The sequence below is a fragment of the Heloderma suspectum genome, chromosome 4 (assembly GCF_057233095.1).
Source record: "Heloderma suspectum isolate Gila_16-S chromosome 4, 16-S_ref, whole genome shotgun sequence".
NCBI lineage: Eukaryota > Metazoa > Chordata > Lepidosauria > Squamata > Helodermatidae > Heloderma > Heloderma suspectum.
In genome coordinates this window covers 6,214,729-6,228,858 of record NC_139461.1, presented here as the reverse complement: position 1 = coordinate 6,228,858, position 14,130 = coordinate 6,214,729, and the positions used below count along the sequence as shown (strand labels likewise).

Genomic DNA, 14,130 nt, shown 5'->3' with positions numbered 1-14,130 from the left:
TCCAGATCACTTTGAATTTTGTTTCTGTCTTCCTAGGTATTAGCTATCCCACCCAATTTTGTGTCATGTGCAAATTTTATCAGCATTCCCTGCACCTCCTCCTCAAAAGCTTTCTGTGGCAGCTGGGAGGGGGTCGGGGAGGGAAGATCCACGATCAGGTATCCTTCTCTGTGCTCATTGGTGCAGAGCAGGAGACCCACAGCATCCCATGGTGCCCCAGATGCCGTGAAGGAGCCACAGAATTGCTCTCTCATAGTATTTTCTTTTGCAATTTCCAGTTTGATGTCATTCCTTCTAGAAAAAAATAAGCACAACATGGCTGTAGTTTGACTTGATGTTAGCAAGCACTACAAATACTGTAAGCCTCCCCCCTTTTTAAAGAAAACTTTAAACTGATGAGGGGAGGGGTGCTTATTTATCGAAAGGCCAGCTAATCTGCATAGATAGCTCCGTCTTATGGGACAGAGACTGCTTTGGTCACCTTGGTACACACCAGGAATTGGACAGGGGAGTGTGTCCCTGTTGGTTCTGCTGGACCTCAGTGGCTTTTGATACCATGGTATCCTTTTGAGGCATCACTCTGGAACGGGACCTGGAAGCACCGTTATATGGTGGCTCCAGCCCGACTCAGCAACCTGGTGACAGACAGAAGGTGGTGCTGGGGGATTCCTGTTTGATGCCACAGCTGTCAGCCTGTGGTGTCCCTTGGGGTGCCACCCCCCTGCTATTTACCATATACATGAAACTGCTGGGAGAGATTTCCAGAGTTTTGAGATCTGGTGCCACCAGTGTGCAGATGGCACCCAACATTTTCTCTCCTTTCCATCTAAATCCAAGGAAGTTGTTCTGGCTCTAAATTGGTGCCTGATGTCAGTAATGGAGCAGATGAGGGCCAACAAATGGAAACTTAATCCAGACAAGACAGAAGTGCTCCTAGTTAAAGGGCAGAGTACGGACCAGGAATTCAACCTGTGCTGGGTGGGGTTACCCTTTCCCTGAAGTCTCAGGGTTGCAGTTCGGGTATACTCCTGGATTCAACCCTGAACCTGGATGCTGTTTTGGCAGTGGCCAGGAGTACGTTTGCTGATGCCTGTTCCTGGAGATGTCTGATCGGATGCATGCTTTAGCTACATCCCATTTAGACTACTGTAACAGCTCTACGCGGGGCTGCCTTTGAAAGGTGTTTGGAAACTTCTGCTAGTTCAGAATGCTGCAGCCAAACTGTTGACCTGGACTGGGAGACCGTGACTCCCTCATTACAACAGCTTCACCAATTACCAGTTTGTTTCCAGGCAGAATTCAAACTTCAGCCCATAAAGCCCTATACAGCTTGGGACCAGGTTACCCAAAAGACCGCTTTCTCCCATACAAGCCTCTCTGGGAATTAAGATCTTCTGGAGAGGTCCTTCTCTATGTCCCACCATCATCAGATACATTGAGTAGCGAGTGGGAAAGGGCTTCCTTGGTGGCCGCTCCCAGGTTCTGGGCTACCTTGCTGAGCAAGGTTAAGTTGGCTCCCTCTGTGTCATCCTTCCCTGTGTCAGGGAAATGTGTGTTTATTCAGGGAGAACTTGGGCATGTTAGCTGGTCTGCTGCTGAAGTGGTTTTTAATGGACTGGGTGTGGGCTCTTTCATTGTTGCATGCAAACTCCATGCATCTGATGAAGTGGGCTATAATCAACGAAAGCTTACCCCAGAATGAACGTGATAGTATTTAAGGTGCCACACAAGACTCTTTGATGTTTTTGTATGTTCATGTGTCCATATTATAAAAGCTGCCTTGTCAGGGCAAACCACGCTGCAAGGCGGGTTAAAATATTTTAAATAAATAATATCATAGCTGATATTATTGCCTAACTGCAAAGTGAATACCCAAAACCATAAAGCCCTTTTGTAATACATTTCTTAAATCCCATTTTTAAGAACAGACACAACTGTATTTAAAACAGTGTTTATTTTCCAGGTCATTTCAAAACCTTGCATTGATAAAAATACCCAGTAAAACAGTTTTGTGCTCTGCCTAGAGGACTGCATACAATGCACAGACCCAGAATCATTTCCAATGCACCCTCCCCCATGTTTTAGAACTTGGCAGACTGGCCCAACATCTCTAGCTGAGTTTTTCCTGGGGAGGAATCCCTTTTCGCGCACACAATTCAATGACCACAAGTACACTAGAACAATTCCACTCAAGTCCCTCTCTTGTAAACTGTTCTTTACAGGCCAAATAAAATATGTTTACAGTCCCAAGTCCGTATCAGAGGAACAAAAACACAGCAGGACTTGGCATCCAAGCAGAATGAGACCTTTTCTAAGAATCAGCCCTATTTCTAGCGGACCAATTCTGTAGTTCAGCACCATTATCTAGTGGGACTAGTGGGTGCTGAAGATGTCTTTGAATGCAGTGTGTATTTTATTTGAGGGGGAAAATGGGGCTTCTAAACATGTACAAAACTTTTCTTATGAACATTGGGAGCCTTTAAAAAAAACACCACCTCAGCTTCTTATTCAGAAATCCTTACACCCAGCAAAATTGGCATATGTTTTTTAAAACATCTGGCAGAACAAAAAGCTTTGGTTGAGCCCAGCAGGGCTTCGTCTTTGGCTGATCATTTAATTCTCTCCCACCAAGGTACAGTGGATGCAGAAATGGGACAAAGAGGCATTCAGAGGAAAAAAAACAGTGTCCAGTCAAATATAGCTAGAACAGGAGGCTTGGCCTGTATGAGTCCTTCAAAACTGGGATAAGTTGAAAAAGGTGCTTTTGAAGATGGGCTGAAAACTGAGAGAATTCATCCACAAGGCTCTGTTCGGATTTGCCTCAAAGTAGCACTTTAAAAAAAGAGCTGGCCTCCTCACTGAATAACCGTAAAATTAAGATTTGAGGAGCCCCACTTTTACAAATAGAAAGAATGTAGTGCAGCCTTCCCAACCTGGTGCCCTCCGGCTGTGCTGGACTGTAACACCCATAATCCCACAGCCAGTTATGCTGGCTGTGGGATTATGGGAGTTGCAGTCCAACCCAGCCAGGAGTCATTAGGTTGGGGTAGGTGTAGTGCTTGGGGGGGAAAGCAGGGGAAAGAATTGTCCTAACCTGATTCAAGCATGTGAAATTCAAACTTAACCCACGTATCCAACCACAGAGAAGCCTGAAGTACAATTATACTGCAAGGTGATATTTGTGCTCTTGAGCAGAATAAAAGGTGTGAGGAAGGAACTGCCCAGGCACCCAACTGTTTTAGGTCTTAAAATGCCATCTTCGCCTCCCTTCTGCGTTACCAAGAAAAGGCATTGCATGACCACTGTAACATCTTCGGCTCTCGCATGAGAAAGAAACAGATGGAGGCATTCACTTGGCACACGCCCTCGGACTTGCCTTTGGCAACCTCTTGCGGTGAACTGCGTGTGGTCCCCCATGCTCAGAAATAAAGGGACCGGCGTTCTCTGCCTCTGTTCAAGAATGTTTTCCCACATCGCCTCTCCGTGTCCCTAGCAGGCAAAAGGCCTGGGCTTGCTTCGCACAGACAAGAGTTAAATCCAACGCAAGAGCAGCCGGTCTGCCAGCCTGGTTGGGCAAGAGGTACCAAGGGGCCTTCAAGTACATTCTCTGTCACTTTGCCTGTGAAGGTCCGGGCAGCTGGAGGAGAGGCCCTCAAGCATCTTCTGCTTCTTTCTCTGGATCAGTTTTCCACCCGTGAAGCCCAACACGCCCCCACCAAGCGCCGCCGCGATTCCAGCCACTTTGAAGCCTGCCAGGAGTCCGATGGGGCCTCCCACAACGCCCCCAATGAGGGCGCCAGCTACAGGAAGAGCTGCCAGCTTGTATTTCGCAGCCTGTAAAAGAGAGGAGAATTGTTTCTAACAGCACGGGCCTGCCGCAGCGTCTCTTTCGCCTCACTTGCTTGACACACCCAAGCATCACAGCACAAATAACCCTTACAGTATTAGTGGGGTTTGCATATATTGCTAACCCAGAGGCAAGAAAACGGATGCCAGCACTTCTCCCAAAGTTAATAACCTGAGGCATAAAGGGGAAAACCAGGGTAATTTTCTTAAAATGGTGACAAATTTGCTTAGAATAATTTTGCCATATGATGGAGTATAGTAAGCAGGAAAGGGAGCTCAGAAAGCTTGAGGGGATTTGCATATTTTAAGTGTTAAGTGCTTTACTTTACAAAGGTGTTAAGGAGAATGTATAACGTAACATGACTAAACTCTGCAAGAAAGATCCAGCTCTCTTCCTCCCCACCCCACCCATGTGTCCTTTCTTCCTTATTTCCTTAATTGCTGGTTCCTTCACAGGAAAGGCGTCTCTGGCCAATGGAACCACAACAGCAAGATGCTGAGAAGCAGACAGCCACTGGACCATCAGCAGAAAAGCCCCACCTTGGACAAATGCTTGGTTCCCTCTTCGACATTTGCAGCAGCAGTGTTGACATTGTCTTCAATCCGGTCGACCTTCTCCTGCTGAGCCTGGATGCAAAGGAATTGCTAGTGAGGTTCCCACACGGGAAAGGCAAGCAAGCCAACACCACACCACCTGAGGTTCCACGATCAGGGTGCATCCACCACAGCTACGCAGCCTTACGAGGAGCACTGCATTATTGTTGTTGTTGTTATTGCTACATTTGTATACCTCCCCAGAGCTGAAGCTCTCTGGGCAGTTTGTCAAGAATCAAACCATTTAAAATGCATTATACAAAGTTTAAAACCATTTACATAAAAACATATAAACAGAAAGCTCACACACAGACAACATATCTAAAAACAATTTTAAACAACCAACCAATCAAATCCAAGACCTGATTTTAAAAAATCTAATATTTATTATGAGCTTATTATTTGTTTTTATGAAAATGCATATCCTCACCCTTTCGATGCTGGCACACCACTCAGGGTGGCCTCCGACAATTAAAACCAGTTTCTGATAGGCTGGTATCAGAAGCACAATGTTACGCAAAGAAAAGGATTTCATAGAATCATAGAATTTAACTATTAGTAACATAATGGGGCAATATGACATGGAGAATTGTTAAAGGTTAAGCTAAAATGGCTGCTCAACAGATTACTTAATTTACTCTCAGTTGTATAGACTGGGTCATAGAATCATATGTGGGTGGTTCGTCTGCCCGGCTAGGTGATATTCCACCTGTTCTGGAGGGGGTTGCACTCCCCCAAAGGATCACGTTCATAGTTTGGGGGTGCTCTTGGATCCAGAACTGTCACTTGAGGCACAGGTGAACTCAGTGGCATGGAGCACTTTTTATCAGCTTAGGCTGGTATACCAACTACGCCCTTATCTGGACAGAGATAGCCTAGCTGCAGTTATCCATCCTCTGATAACTTCTCGTCTGGATTACTGCAATGTGTTATACGTGGGGCTGCCTTTGAAAACGGTCCGGAAACTTCAGCTGGTCCAAAATAGGGCAGCAAGATTGTTAACAGGGACTGGCCTGCGAGCTCATATTACGCCAGTACTTTTCCAGCTGCACTGGCTGCCAGTCCATTTCCGGGCCCGATTCAAAGTGCTGGTGTTAACATTCAAAGCCCTTAATGGCTTGGGGCCAGGTTACCTGAAGGATCGCCTCCTCCCATATGTGCCTGCCCGGACCTTAAGATCATCCTCAGCGGCCCTTCTCCATGAGCCCCTGCCAAAGGAAGTGAGGTGGGTGGCTACTAGGAGGAGCGCTTTTTCTGCTGTGGCACCCCGGCTCTGGAATGAGCTCCCTAGTGAGGTTCGCCTGGCGCTTACATTGTATTCCTTTCGGCGCCAGGTGAAGACCTTTTTATTTTCCCAGGCATTTTAGCTTTCTAAATTTTTATCTTTGCTGTTTTAACTGTATTTTAAACTCTTGCACTGCTGCTAGGTTTTATTGTGGTTGTATTGTTATATTGTGGTTTTAATGTTCTATATATTTTAAATTGTTTTATTGTGTGTTGTTTGGTTTTAATTTTTGTGAACCGCCCAGAGAGCTTCGGCTATTGGGCGGTATAGAAATTAAATGAAATAAATAAATAAATAAATAAATAAAATCATTGAATAATAGGTTTGGAAGGGGACCACTGAGTCCAATAAGGCCATCGAGTCCAGCCCCCTGCTCAGTGCAGGAATCCAAGTCAAAGCATCCCTGACAGATGGCTGTCCAGCCTCGTCTTGAACGCCTCCAGTGTGGGAGAGCCCGCCACCTCCCCAGGTAATTGGTTCCATTGTCCTATTGCTCTAACAGTCAGGAAGTTTCTCCTGATGTTCAGCCGGAATCCGGCTTCCTGTCACTTGGGCCCATTATTCCGGGTGTTCCTACTGGGGCAACAAGCCTAACAAATGCTTGCGTATCCCCCTGGGTTTTCAGGGGTCTGATCCTGCTTTAGGAAAGGAACCAACATCATACAAAATGGCACTCTGTAGAGAAACTGGTGTGTCTTGACTGAGCTCTGAATACAGCCTTCACCAGCCTGGCGCCCTCCCAATGTGTTGGAATGCAGCCGCCCTCCTTCCCAGGTCAGGGAATGCTATGTAAATACCTTAACTGTATGAACTGAGAAGGGACAGGAAGGAATTTTATGCTTTATGTCAGTGTGGCATCTTCAAAAGTGCCCCCCAAATTCAAATTGCCCTCCATTCAAAACACAGCTTCACTGCTTCGTAAGGAATACTAGACTGCAAACATGAGGTTGTAGCCAATGCTAGTCCTACTTAGAGTCATCATCATGGCAATCACTCGTGACCAAGTAAGATTGTCTTCCAGGGGTAGAGTCTTAGCAGTGGGTCTGCAGGTGGCTGTGAAGGCCAATTCTGGATCCACACAGCCTCCCAGTGAGGATATAGGTTTCCAGATGGGAGGCGGTCACGGTGAGGGTTTGCTTGACGTGCCTTTCGCTGAGCTCATTTCTCCCTTTCGCCCTGTACTTGTGCTTCTTCAAAGTCCATAGCGCCTTTAATATAGGCTGACCTCCAGTTGGAACGCTCATGGGTTAGAGCTTCCCAGTTCTCAGTGCTTATGTTACATTTTTTTAGATTAGCTTTGAGAACATCTTTAAATCTCTTTTGCTGTCCACCAATATTCCATTTTCCATTCATAAGTTGGGAATAAAGTAGCTGCTTTGGTAGACGATGATCAGGCATTCAAACAACATGGCTGGTCCAGCGAAGTTGATGTTGGAGAATCATTGTTTCAACGCTGGTGGTCTTTGCTTCTTCCAATATACTGACGTTAGTCCGTCTGTCTTCCCAAGTAATTTGCAGAATTTTTCGGAGGCAGCATTGATGAAATCTTTCGAGAAGTTGGGAGTGGCGTTTATAGATGGTCCATATTTCACAGGCGTACAGCAAGGTCGGTAGTACAATGGCTTTGTAAACAAGCATTCTGGTCTCCCTGCGAATGTCCCGTTCCTCGAACACTCTACGCTTCATTTGAGAGAATACAACACTCGCAGAGCTCAGGCAATGCTGAATTTCAGCATCTGTGTCAGCTTTTGTGGAGAGATGGCTGCCAAGATAAAAAAAAGTGATCGAAATTTTCCAGCGTCACACCGTTAAGCTGGATTGATGGCACTACAGAGGGATTGGTTTGTGCTTGCTGGTAAAGCACTTTGGTTTTTTTTTATGTTAAGCGAGAGGCCGAACTTTTCATATGCTTCTGCAAAGATGTTTAGGATCGTTTGGAGATCTTCCTCTGAATGTGCGCAGATTACGTTATCATCAGCATATTGAAGTTCTATGACAGAGGTTGTAATTACTTTTTGCTTTCAGCCTACTGAGATTAAAAAGTTTTCCATCTGTTCGATATATGATTTCTACACCAGTGGGAAGTTTCCCATCAACAAGGTGTAGAATCATAGCGATGAAGATAGCGAATAAAGTTGCAGCAATGATGCATCCCTGTTTAACGCCTGATCCCACTTTAAATAGATCACTTTGAGAGCCATTGTTATCCAAGATTGTTGCCGTCATGTCGTCATAGAGGAGCAGCGAGATGTTCACAAATTTATTAGGGCATCTGGTTTTCAAAAGGATGGTCCAGACACCCATTGAAATGAATTGGATACAACTATTGGACCCTGCTTGTTTTTGAAAAGGGCGGATTTGGAAACCAAAAGCAGTCAAGAACACTTTCCTAGCTGAAATCGATGTTCATCCTTTTTAACTCAAAGGCAATTTTAAATCAGAAGTGACAGAATTAAATATATGCTATGGGAGTTAAGCGCTACAAAACAACCTTATTTTTGTTGTTAAGATTTGTACGGTCTTTTCTTCCTAAGGAGAAATATGAATTGCATTATCATTGTAAAGGTAAGAAAGCTTTAGCTCTTTCGTGGGCACTTGAAACAGAACCTAGATCTTCTTTTTAGAATTCGGGAGAAATGTTGAGAGACAAGTCTTGCTATACGTACATTAACTAGCAGAGAGAAGTCAGTCACCAGGTCGCTGAGCCCGATTAAGTCCTACAACAAAATTTAAAAAAAACTGTCACTATCCTGTTCTTACAGAATGGCTAAGGGAATCATAACAATAACAGAATGGTCAATGATAAGGGAAGCCCAAAATACCTCTTCTAGCATTTCCCATGATTCTGCTGCATTTTGATCCTGGGGGATTTCTGGGAGTGGGAGAAATACCTGGCTATAGCTCTGAGAGGTTCCTTCATCTTCATGGTTATAAAAGTTTTCTGAATGAAAACATTGTAAATTCTTAGAAATGTGCAATATTAACAAATGAAAAGACAAACCATCTCTCTCCCCCCCACACACACACACAAGTTACATCAGCCTTCCCCATTCTGGTGCCCCCCAGATGTGCTGGACTGCAACTATCATTCCCAGACAGCATGAATTATAGGAGTTGTAGTCCAATATCACTGGAGGGCACCAGGTTGGGGAAGGCTCATCTATATCAACTGCCACTGCTAAGTTATTATTAGTATAGCACCACCAACATGCACAGCCCTTTACAAAGTTCAGGAGGATAGGTCCCTGTCCCAAGGAGCTTACAATCTAAAAACTGACCATACACATACACACACACTCCCACTTCAGGTCGAGCACCAAATAACAGTCCAATAGCAGAAAGAAGGGCACCATTCCTGGACCCGGGCCCCCAATCCAGCTAGTTACTCGTGACTACACCTCCGTGCTTCCAGTGGAACTTCAGTTTACCATGACTAACTTGTTTCAACAGGACTTAATCACAATCGACTTTTGCTGGATCGGAGCCATTCTCAGCTAGGGTAAAAGCATGCAAAGGGGAAACTAGGCAGTGTTTATGGAAAAAGTGCAGGCTGAGAAGCTAGTTGTGAATGCCAGGGCTCTGCCTTAACACACGTATGTGAGATTTTAAACGAAGGTTACAGTCTACCCAACCAGGATTAGAAGGGAAGGCCTCTAGGTCAGGGAGTCTTGATGCCAGGGCTTCCATCAAGGTATGTCCCTCAAGAACTCCATATCCATGCAAGAGGGCCTCTCCATCTCTCTCTCTCTCTCTCACACACACACACACACACACACACGCTCCACTGAAGGAGACTGCAGATTTCGTACACGCGCTGTGTGTACAACAAAGCATGTAGGGGTTTCCCCATCGAAGTCTTGGTGAAGCAAAGGGGGCAGGGACTCACAGCACCAATGATCAATTCGGGGGGGCACCTGGGGTACCCATACTTCCTACCTCTACTGTTTGGGTTTGCCAAGGCCCTTCAGGGAATTTGGTATTCATTCCCAGCAGTATCGACCTAGCTGGATGGATGCTCATGGAACTGGGGCATCAAAAGCTATTTGGCTATTGGGCGGTATAGAAATGAAATAAATAAATAAATAAATAAATAAATAAATAAAATGCAACAGACGGGACAGAAATCTCATTTCTGAGCAGGTGCAGAATATATTCTCCTTTTCATGCCTTTTAAAATGGGAGGGCTAAAGGAGGAAACTTGAATCCCCAAGTGCATCTCAAAACCTGGCACTCACAATATATGTAAGCAAGCTCCAAGGACTATAAAATGTTTGCATCCCTGGTAAAGCTGGGTATCCTACCACCCCGAAACCTAAATACTTCCCAAGGTGAGAAGTCAGCCGCATCAATTTCAGCAGAAACGTTTACCCAGTAATTATTCCTAGAACAGTAGCTTTAGTGAAATGTATTCCATGCCCTGTATGCTATGGATTGGTTAGAAATTTAAAGAGAAAAATATTAAATTTACAACACAAAAAATTTACTTGTATTTTCAGCTGCAAAATGTTTTGGCAAATAAAGTCTGTCCCAAGAATGAATTCAGTAACGCAAATTGATGTAGCAAATACAGTAGAAATTAAACGTTACAATAAAATCTGAAATACAGGCTGCCTTCTACAGACAAAACTCTCTTAAAAACCATTCTCATAGGAAAAACCTGAACTGCACAGCCATTAGAGAAATGTTAACCAATTTATTTTGCTATTTAAACATTTGACTTAAATGCTTCCACTGATTTTTATATTAGAAGAGTTGCAAAATTGTTATTTTTTGTCATAGTAAACCTAAGTTAACAAGCAAAGAGCACCATTAAAGGCCCATTGCTTTCAATGGTAGAAACTGAAACATGTTTAACTTTTCCATGGAGATCAATGGAACTTGGTTTCGCACGGAAATCAAATGTATATAATTTTGGCTGGATCGTTCCCATAGTTCTCAACATTTGTGGATCACCTGACAGTAAAATTAATTCTCAGATCTTTGGTTCTGCCCTATACAGAAAGCTCAACACATTTCTTATGCTAATATACTTATCTAAAAGGCACATATGAATTTGAAATACCTGCTCCTATAGTTGTAGATCTGGTTAAAGGAGACTGCAACGATGCCTCTCTCTCATTAAACTGCTTTTTAAGTTCTTCTGCAGACTCTGAATGGAGTCGCAGAAATTCTTTTATGGCAACTGAGGCTTGCTCTTTCACTGGGCTGATCATCCTCTGCAAGCTCTGGATGTCTTCCTTACGGACCCGCAAACAAAGTTTCTCCATCTCTCTAATATTCGCTCGCAATTGCTGTTAATAATTCAAAAAGTCTTTTTGTAATATTGTGGGGAAAACTGCTTCAGAAACACAGCCCAATAAAAAGCACTATTTTCACACCGTACATATTTCTTTAAAAACAAAACACTCCATATCAGATGAAAAGGACATGAATACAAAAGGCACAGTCCTTACCGCAGGGGTGGGCAACTTGTGGCCCTCCAGACGTTTTGGCCTATAACTCCCATCACCCTGGCCAGCACAGCCAACAGAGAAGGATGATGGCAGTTGAACACCAACATACCTGAAGGGCCACAAGTTGTCCATCCCTGCCTTAAACAGTGACCAGTTTCAACATTTTTTCAGTCCGTGTAATAACGAAGTTAGGATGTTGTTTTTAAAAACCTTTCATTCCCCTACTTGGCTTATAATGAACTGAAAAAATCCAATTATGGTTTACAGAGTGGAAATGAATAGGTCTCTAACCCGAGAGCATACAAACTAAAATTCAGTGCTTACCTGAACAGTACGGCCTGCATTGATGTGCTCCTCATGTAATTTGTCCCACAGTCTGGACCTCTGATACTAAAAACAAAAGACAAAAAATGGAGCAATTATTCTTATAGGCCAGGGCTCTTGAACCTCTTTAAGCTAAAGAGCCAAATTAAATTTTGCAGTTCTTGGGGGCCGCACTCTACTGCTGGGCAGGGCAAAAGGGACGTGCCAAAATGCCAAAAGCATCTGCCTATTTGAGCCTTAATGCTCTTGCTGCCAGCCACCAAGCCTCAAGTGGGAGGCTGCAACCTTTAGAATGGGGGAAAATGAACAAAAGCCGGGAAACCACCAATCGAGTGATTGATTGATTCTGGGGAAAGAGCCTGGCCATCCAGAGACCCCGAGAGGACTGGATTTTGGCCTGAGGTTTTGCAGCCATTATAGATTGACAGCAAACGTAGGAAAAATACCTGGGGGCACAATCCTATGTGTTGATAGACAGGGAAAAGTCCTACAACTCCCAGCATCCTCAGACAGCATGGCTAGCTAGGGGATTCTGGGTGTTATAAGAGTTTTTTCTGTCTAAACATGCATAGGATTTCACCCTTGATCAATCAATTTTCATTCCTGAGCTAAGAAGTGCATCACAAAATTCAGAGAAGTGCAAAATCTGGAGGATAACTCTATTCTGGTCCGCAAATTAGCTCGGGATGTGCATATGAGCTCAGTTTGTATCAGAATTTGGAAAGAATGAATTCCTCAATTTAGGAATGTGTATTTTTTTCATTTGCAAGACTTTGCAGGGCCCTAGGCAGAAGATGTTCAACAGTATCCCGGCACCGCAGATAGCTGTGTGTCCAAGTCCTTCCAAAGCCTGGCTGGATGCACAGGTCTCACTCTTTCAGCTGCAGCAGTCCTCTTTTCTCTCTCAACATTCCCATCTCAAACAGTGAGAGACAGTGCTGTGTAGTAGCTTAAGTGCTGGACTTAGAGACCCAGGATCAAGTCCCCATTCAGCCACAAAGCTTACAAAGCTTGGGCCAAGCACTACCCCTCAGCCTAACCTACCTTGCAGGGCTGTTGTGGGGATAAAGGGGGGGGGGCATGTTTGCCATCCAAAGCTCCTTGGTGGAAGAGCAGGATTAAACATAAATAAATAAACCAACAAACAACATTTTTGCACACTGTGAAATCTTAAGTACATCCACCATCAATGAAAAAGTAAAGATTACAAACACAATCTATTTATCTCTATTATCAGCAGCATTGTTCACCAGGCTGCTCCATGAATTGACTGAATTACACGTTCTACAGGGTTCTTCTGCCCCACTAGAGGCATGTTGTGCTAGAGTTACGCACAGGATCCCAATGACATTCTCAAGGTTAGCGTATCCATTGAATGAGGATGTAAGAACTCCCACCCTCCCAGTGTGGTTGTGGAAAACTGCATTCACCCAGCACTCAAAGCACAACTTGTTGGATAAATGCAATTATCACTTTCACTTTATGAATGCTCTACAGACTAAGGTTGTGCAAGAGTCACAGGCACCTACCACCGGTGACTAGTGCCACACTTTTCTCATGGACACCCCTGTCAATCACCACGGAAATCAATGGGACTTGCTGTCCTATAAATATGGTTAGGACTGGACTGCATGTCTACTCTTAAGTCACACTTTCATGCAGTCTCAATATTACAAAATCAAAGCTATTCAGCTTTGCTTAAGTTTGGCTGATATCAGTACATTTTCCAGCACACATCTACAATGTCTTCTTAAGATTAAGAGGGAAAAAATAAACCTTTTCAATATTTATCTGATGTTTTCTTAACCTCTCCAGATCTGTTGGAACTGCGACTTTAATAAACTTCTGGATTGCTGGCTCAAGGCGACGCAGATTAACCTTTTCCTCATCTTCAGACATCTTCAGATTCTGAGGTCAGCGGCAGGTGAGCAGTTCTTTACTCACTTAAACACAATTTGAAAGATTAAATATTAACATAGCAGGGCACACTCCGCACTGGCACATGGGTTCGGGGGCTGCCTAACAAGTCAATCACCTTCTATTTTTTTCTTAGTATAGGAGCCGCACTCGTACCTATTTATTTATTTCTGTACCGCCCAATAGCCACTATGAGACTTACAGGTTTTTGTAGTCTTGCCCTCCAAAGATCCGTTAGCCATCTACTGTGTGGCATACTTGTATGTACTGTAATCATGCACAGCCAAGATTAAGGGCGGCTTAATAACCTGTGCTGGCTAGGCTAGGGCTGACGGTGCTCGTAGGCCAAAACATCTGGCAGGCACCAGGCTGGGAAATGCTGCCCAACAGCCAGGAGGGCAAGGAGAGCAGAACGCAGAACTTAAGGCAGCCTTCCGACAGGCTGCAATCTGTTGCACTGCAGCGTTTACACCTGTCTGCAACCCACCCTGGAAGCTCTGGGCCGCGCTGTAATGGCAGCCAGCGCGGCTGGGTAGGATCCTGCCACCGCAGGGCAGCCCTCCCGCGTTTAGTGGGAGCAGGAGGCTGCTCGTCCTTCCCAGGTTTGCCCCGCTCTTCCGCCAGCTGCTTCCAAGCCTCTCCTCCCCGCGCCGCGCCCGCCGGAGGGCCCCGCGGAGCCGCACGACAGCCCTCGCCGCCCGCGCCCGGAAG

At 44.8% G+C, this 14,130-nt stretch overlaps 1 protein-coding gene across 1 annotated transcript; it reads right to left on the bottom strand.

Annotated features, from left to right (window-relative positions):
• Positions 1–1,935: 1,935 nt before the first annotated feature.
• On the bottom strand, positions 1,936–14,130 carry STX17 (syntaxin 17). Its single transcript, XM_084848548.1, has 8 exons — positions 13,907–14,130; positions 13,279–13,445; positions 11,503–11,568; positions 10,788–11,016; positions 8,548–8,666; positions 8,392–8,442; positions 4,387–4,473; positions 1,936–3,834 (listed from the first exon to the last, which is right to left on the bottom strand). The coding sequence occupies exons 2-8, from the start codon at positions 13,399–13,401 to the stop codon at positions 3,595–3,597; spliced, it is 915 nt and encodes a 304-aa protein (XP_084704674.1). The 5' UTR covers positions 13,402–13,445; positions 13,907–14,130; the 3' UTR covers positions 1,936–3,594.

What these genes read in the sequence shown, in the direction of transcription:
- STX17 (XM_084848548.1), bottom strand. Translation starts at nt 13,401, where the DNA reads ATGTCTGAAGATGAGGAAAAGGTTAATCTGCGTCGCCTTGAGCCAGCA. An exon ending in CATGGGAAATGCTAGAAGAG is followed by an intron (nt 8,443 to 8,547) that starts GTATTTTGGGCT and finishes ATTTTGTTGTAG; the next exon opens with GACTTAATCGGGCTCAGCGA. An exon ending in ACTTCTCTCTGCTAGTTAAT is followed by an intron (nt 4,474 to 8,391) that starts GTACGTATAGCA and finishes CTTTGCATCCAG; the next exon opens with GCTCAGCAGGAGAAGGTCGA.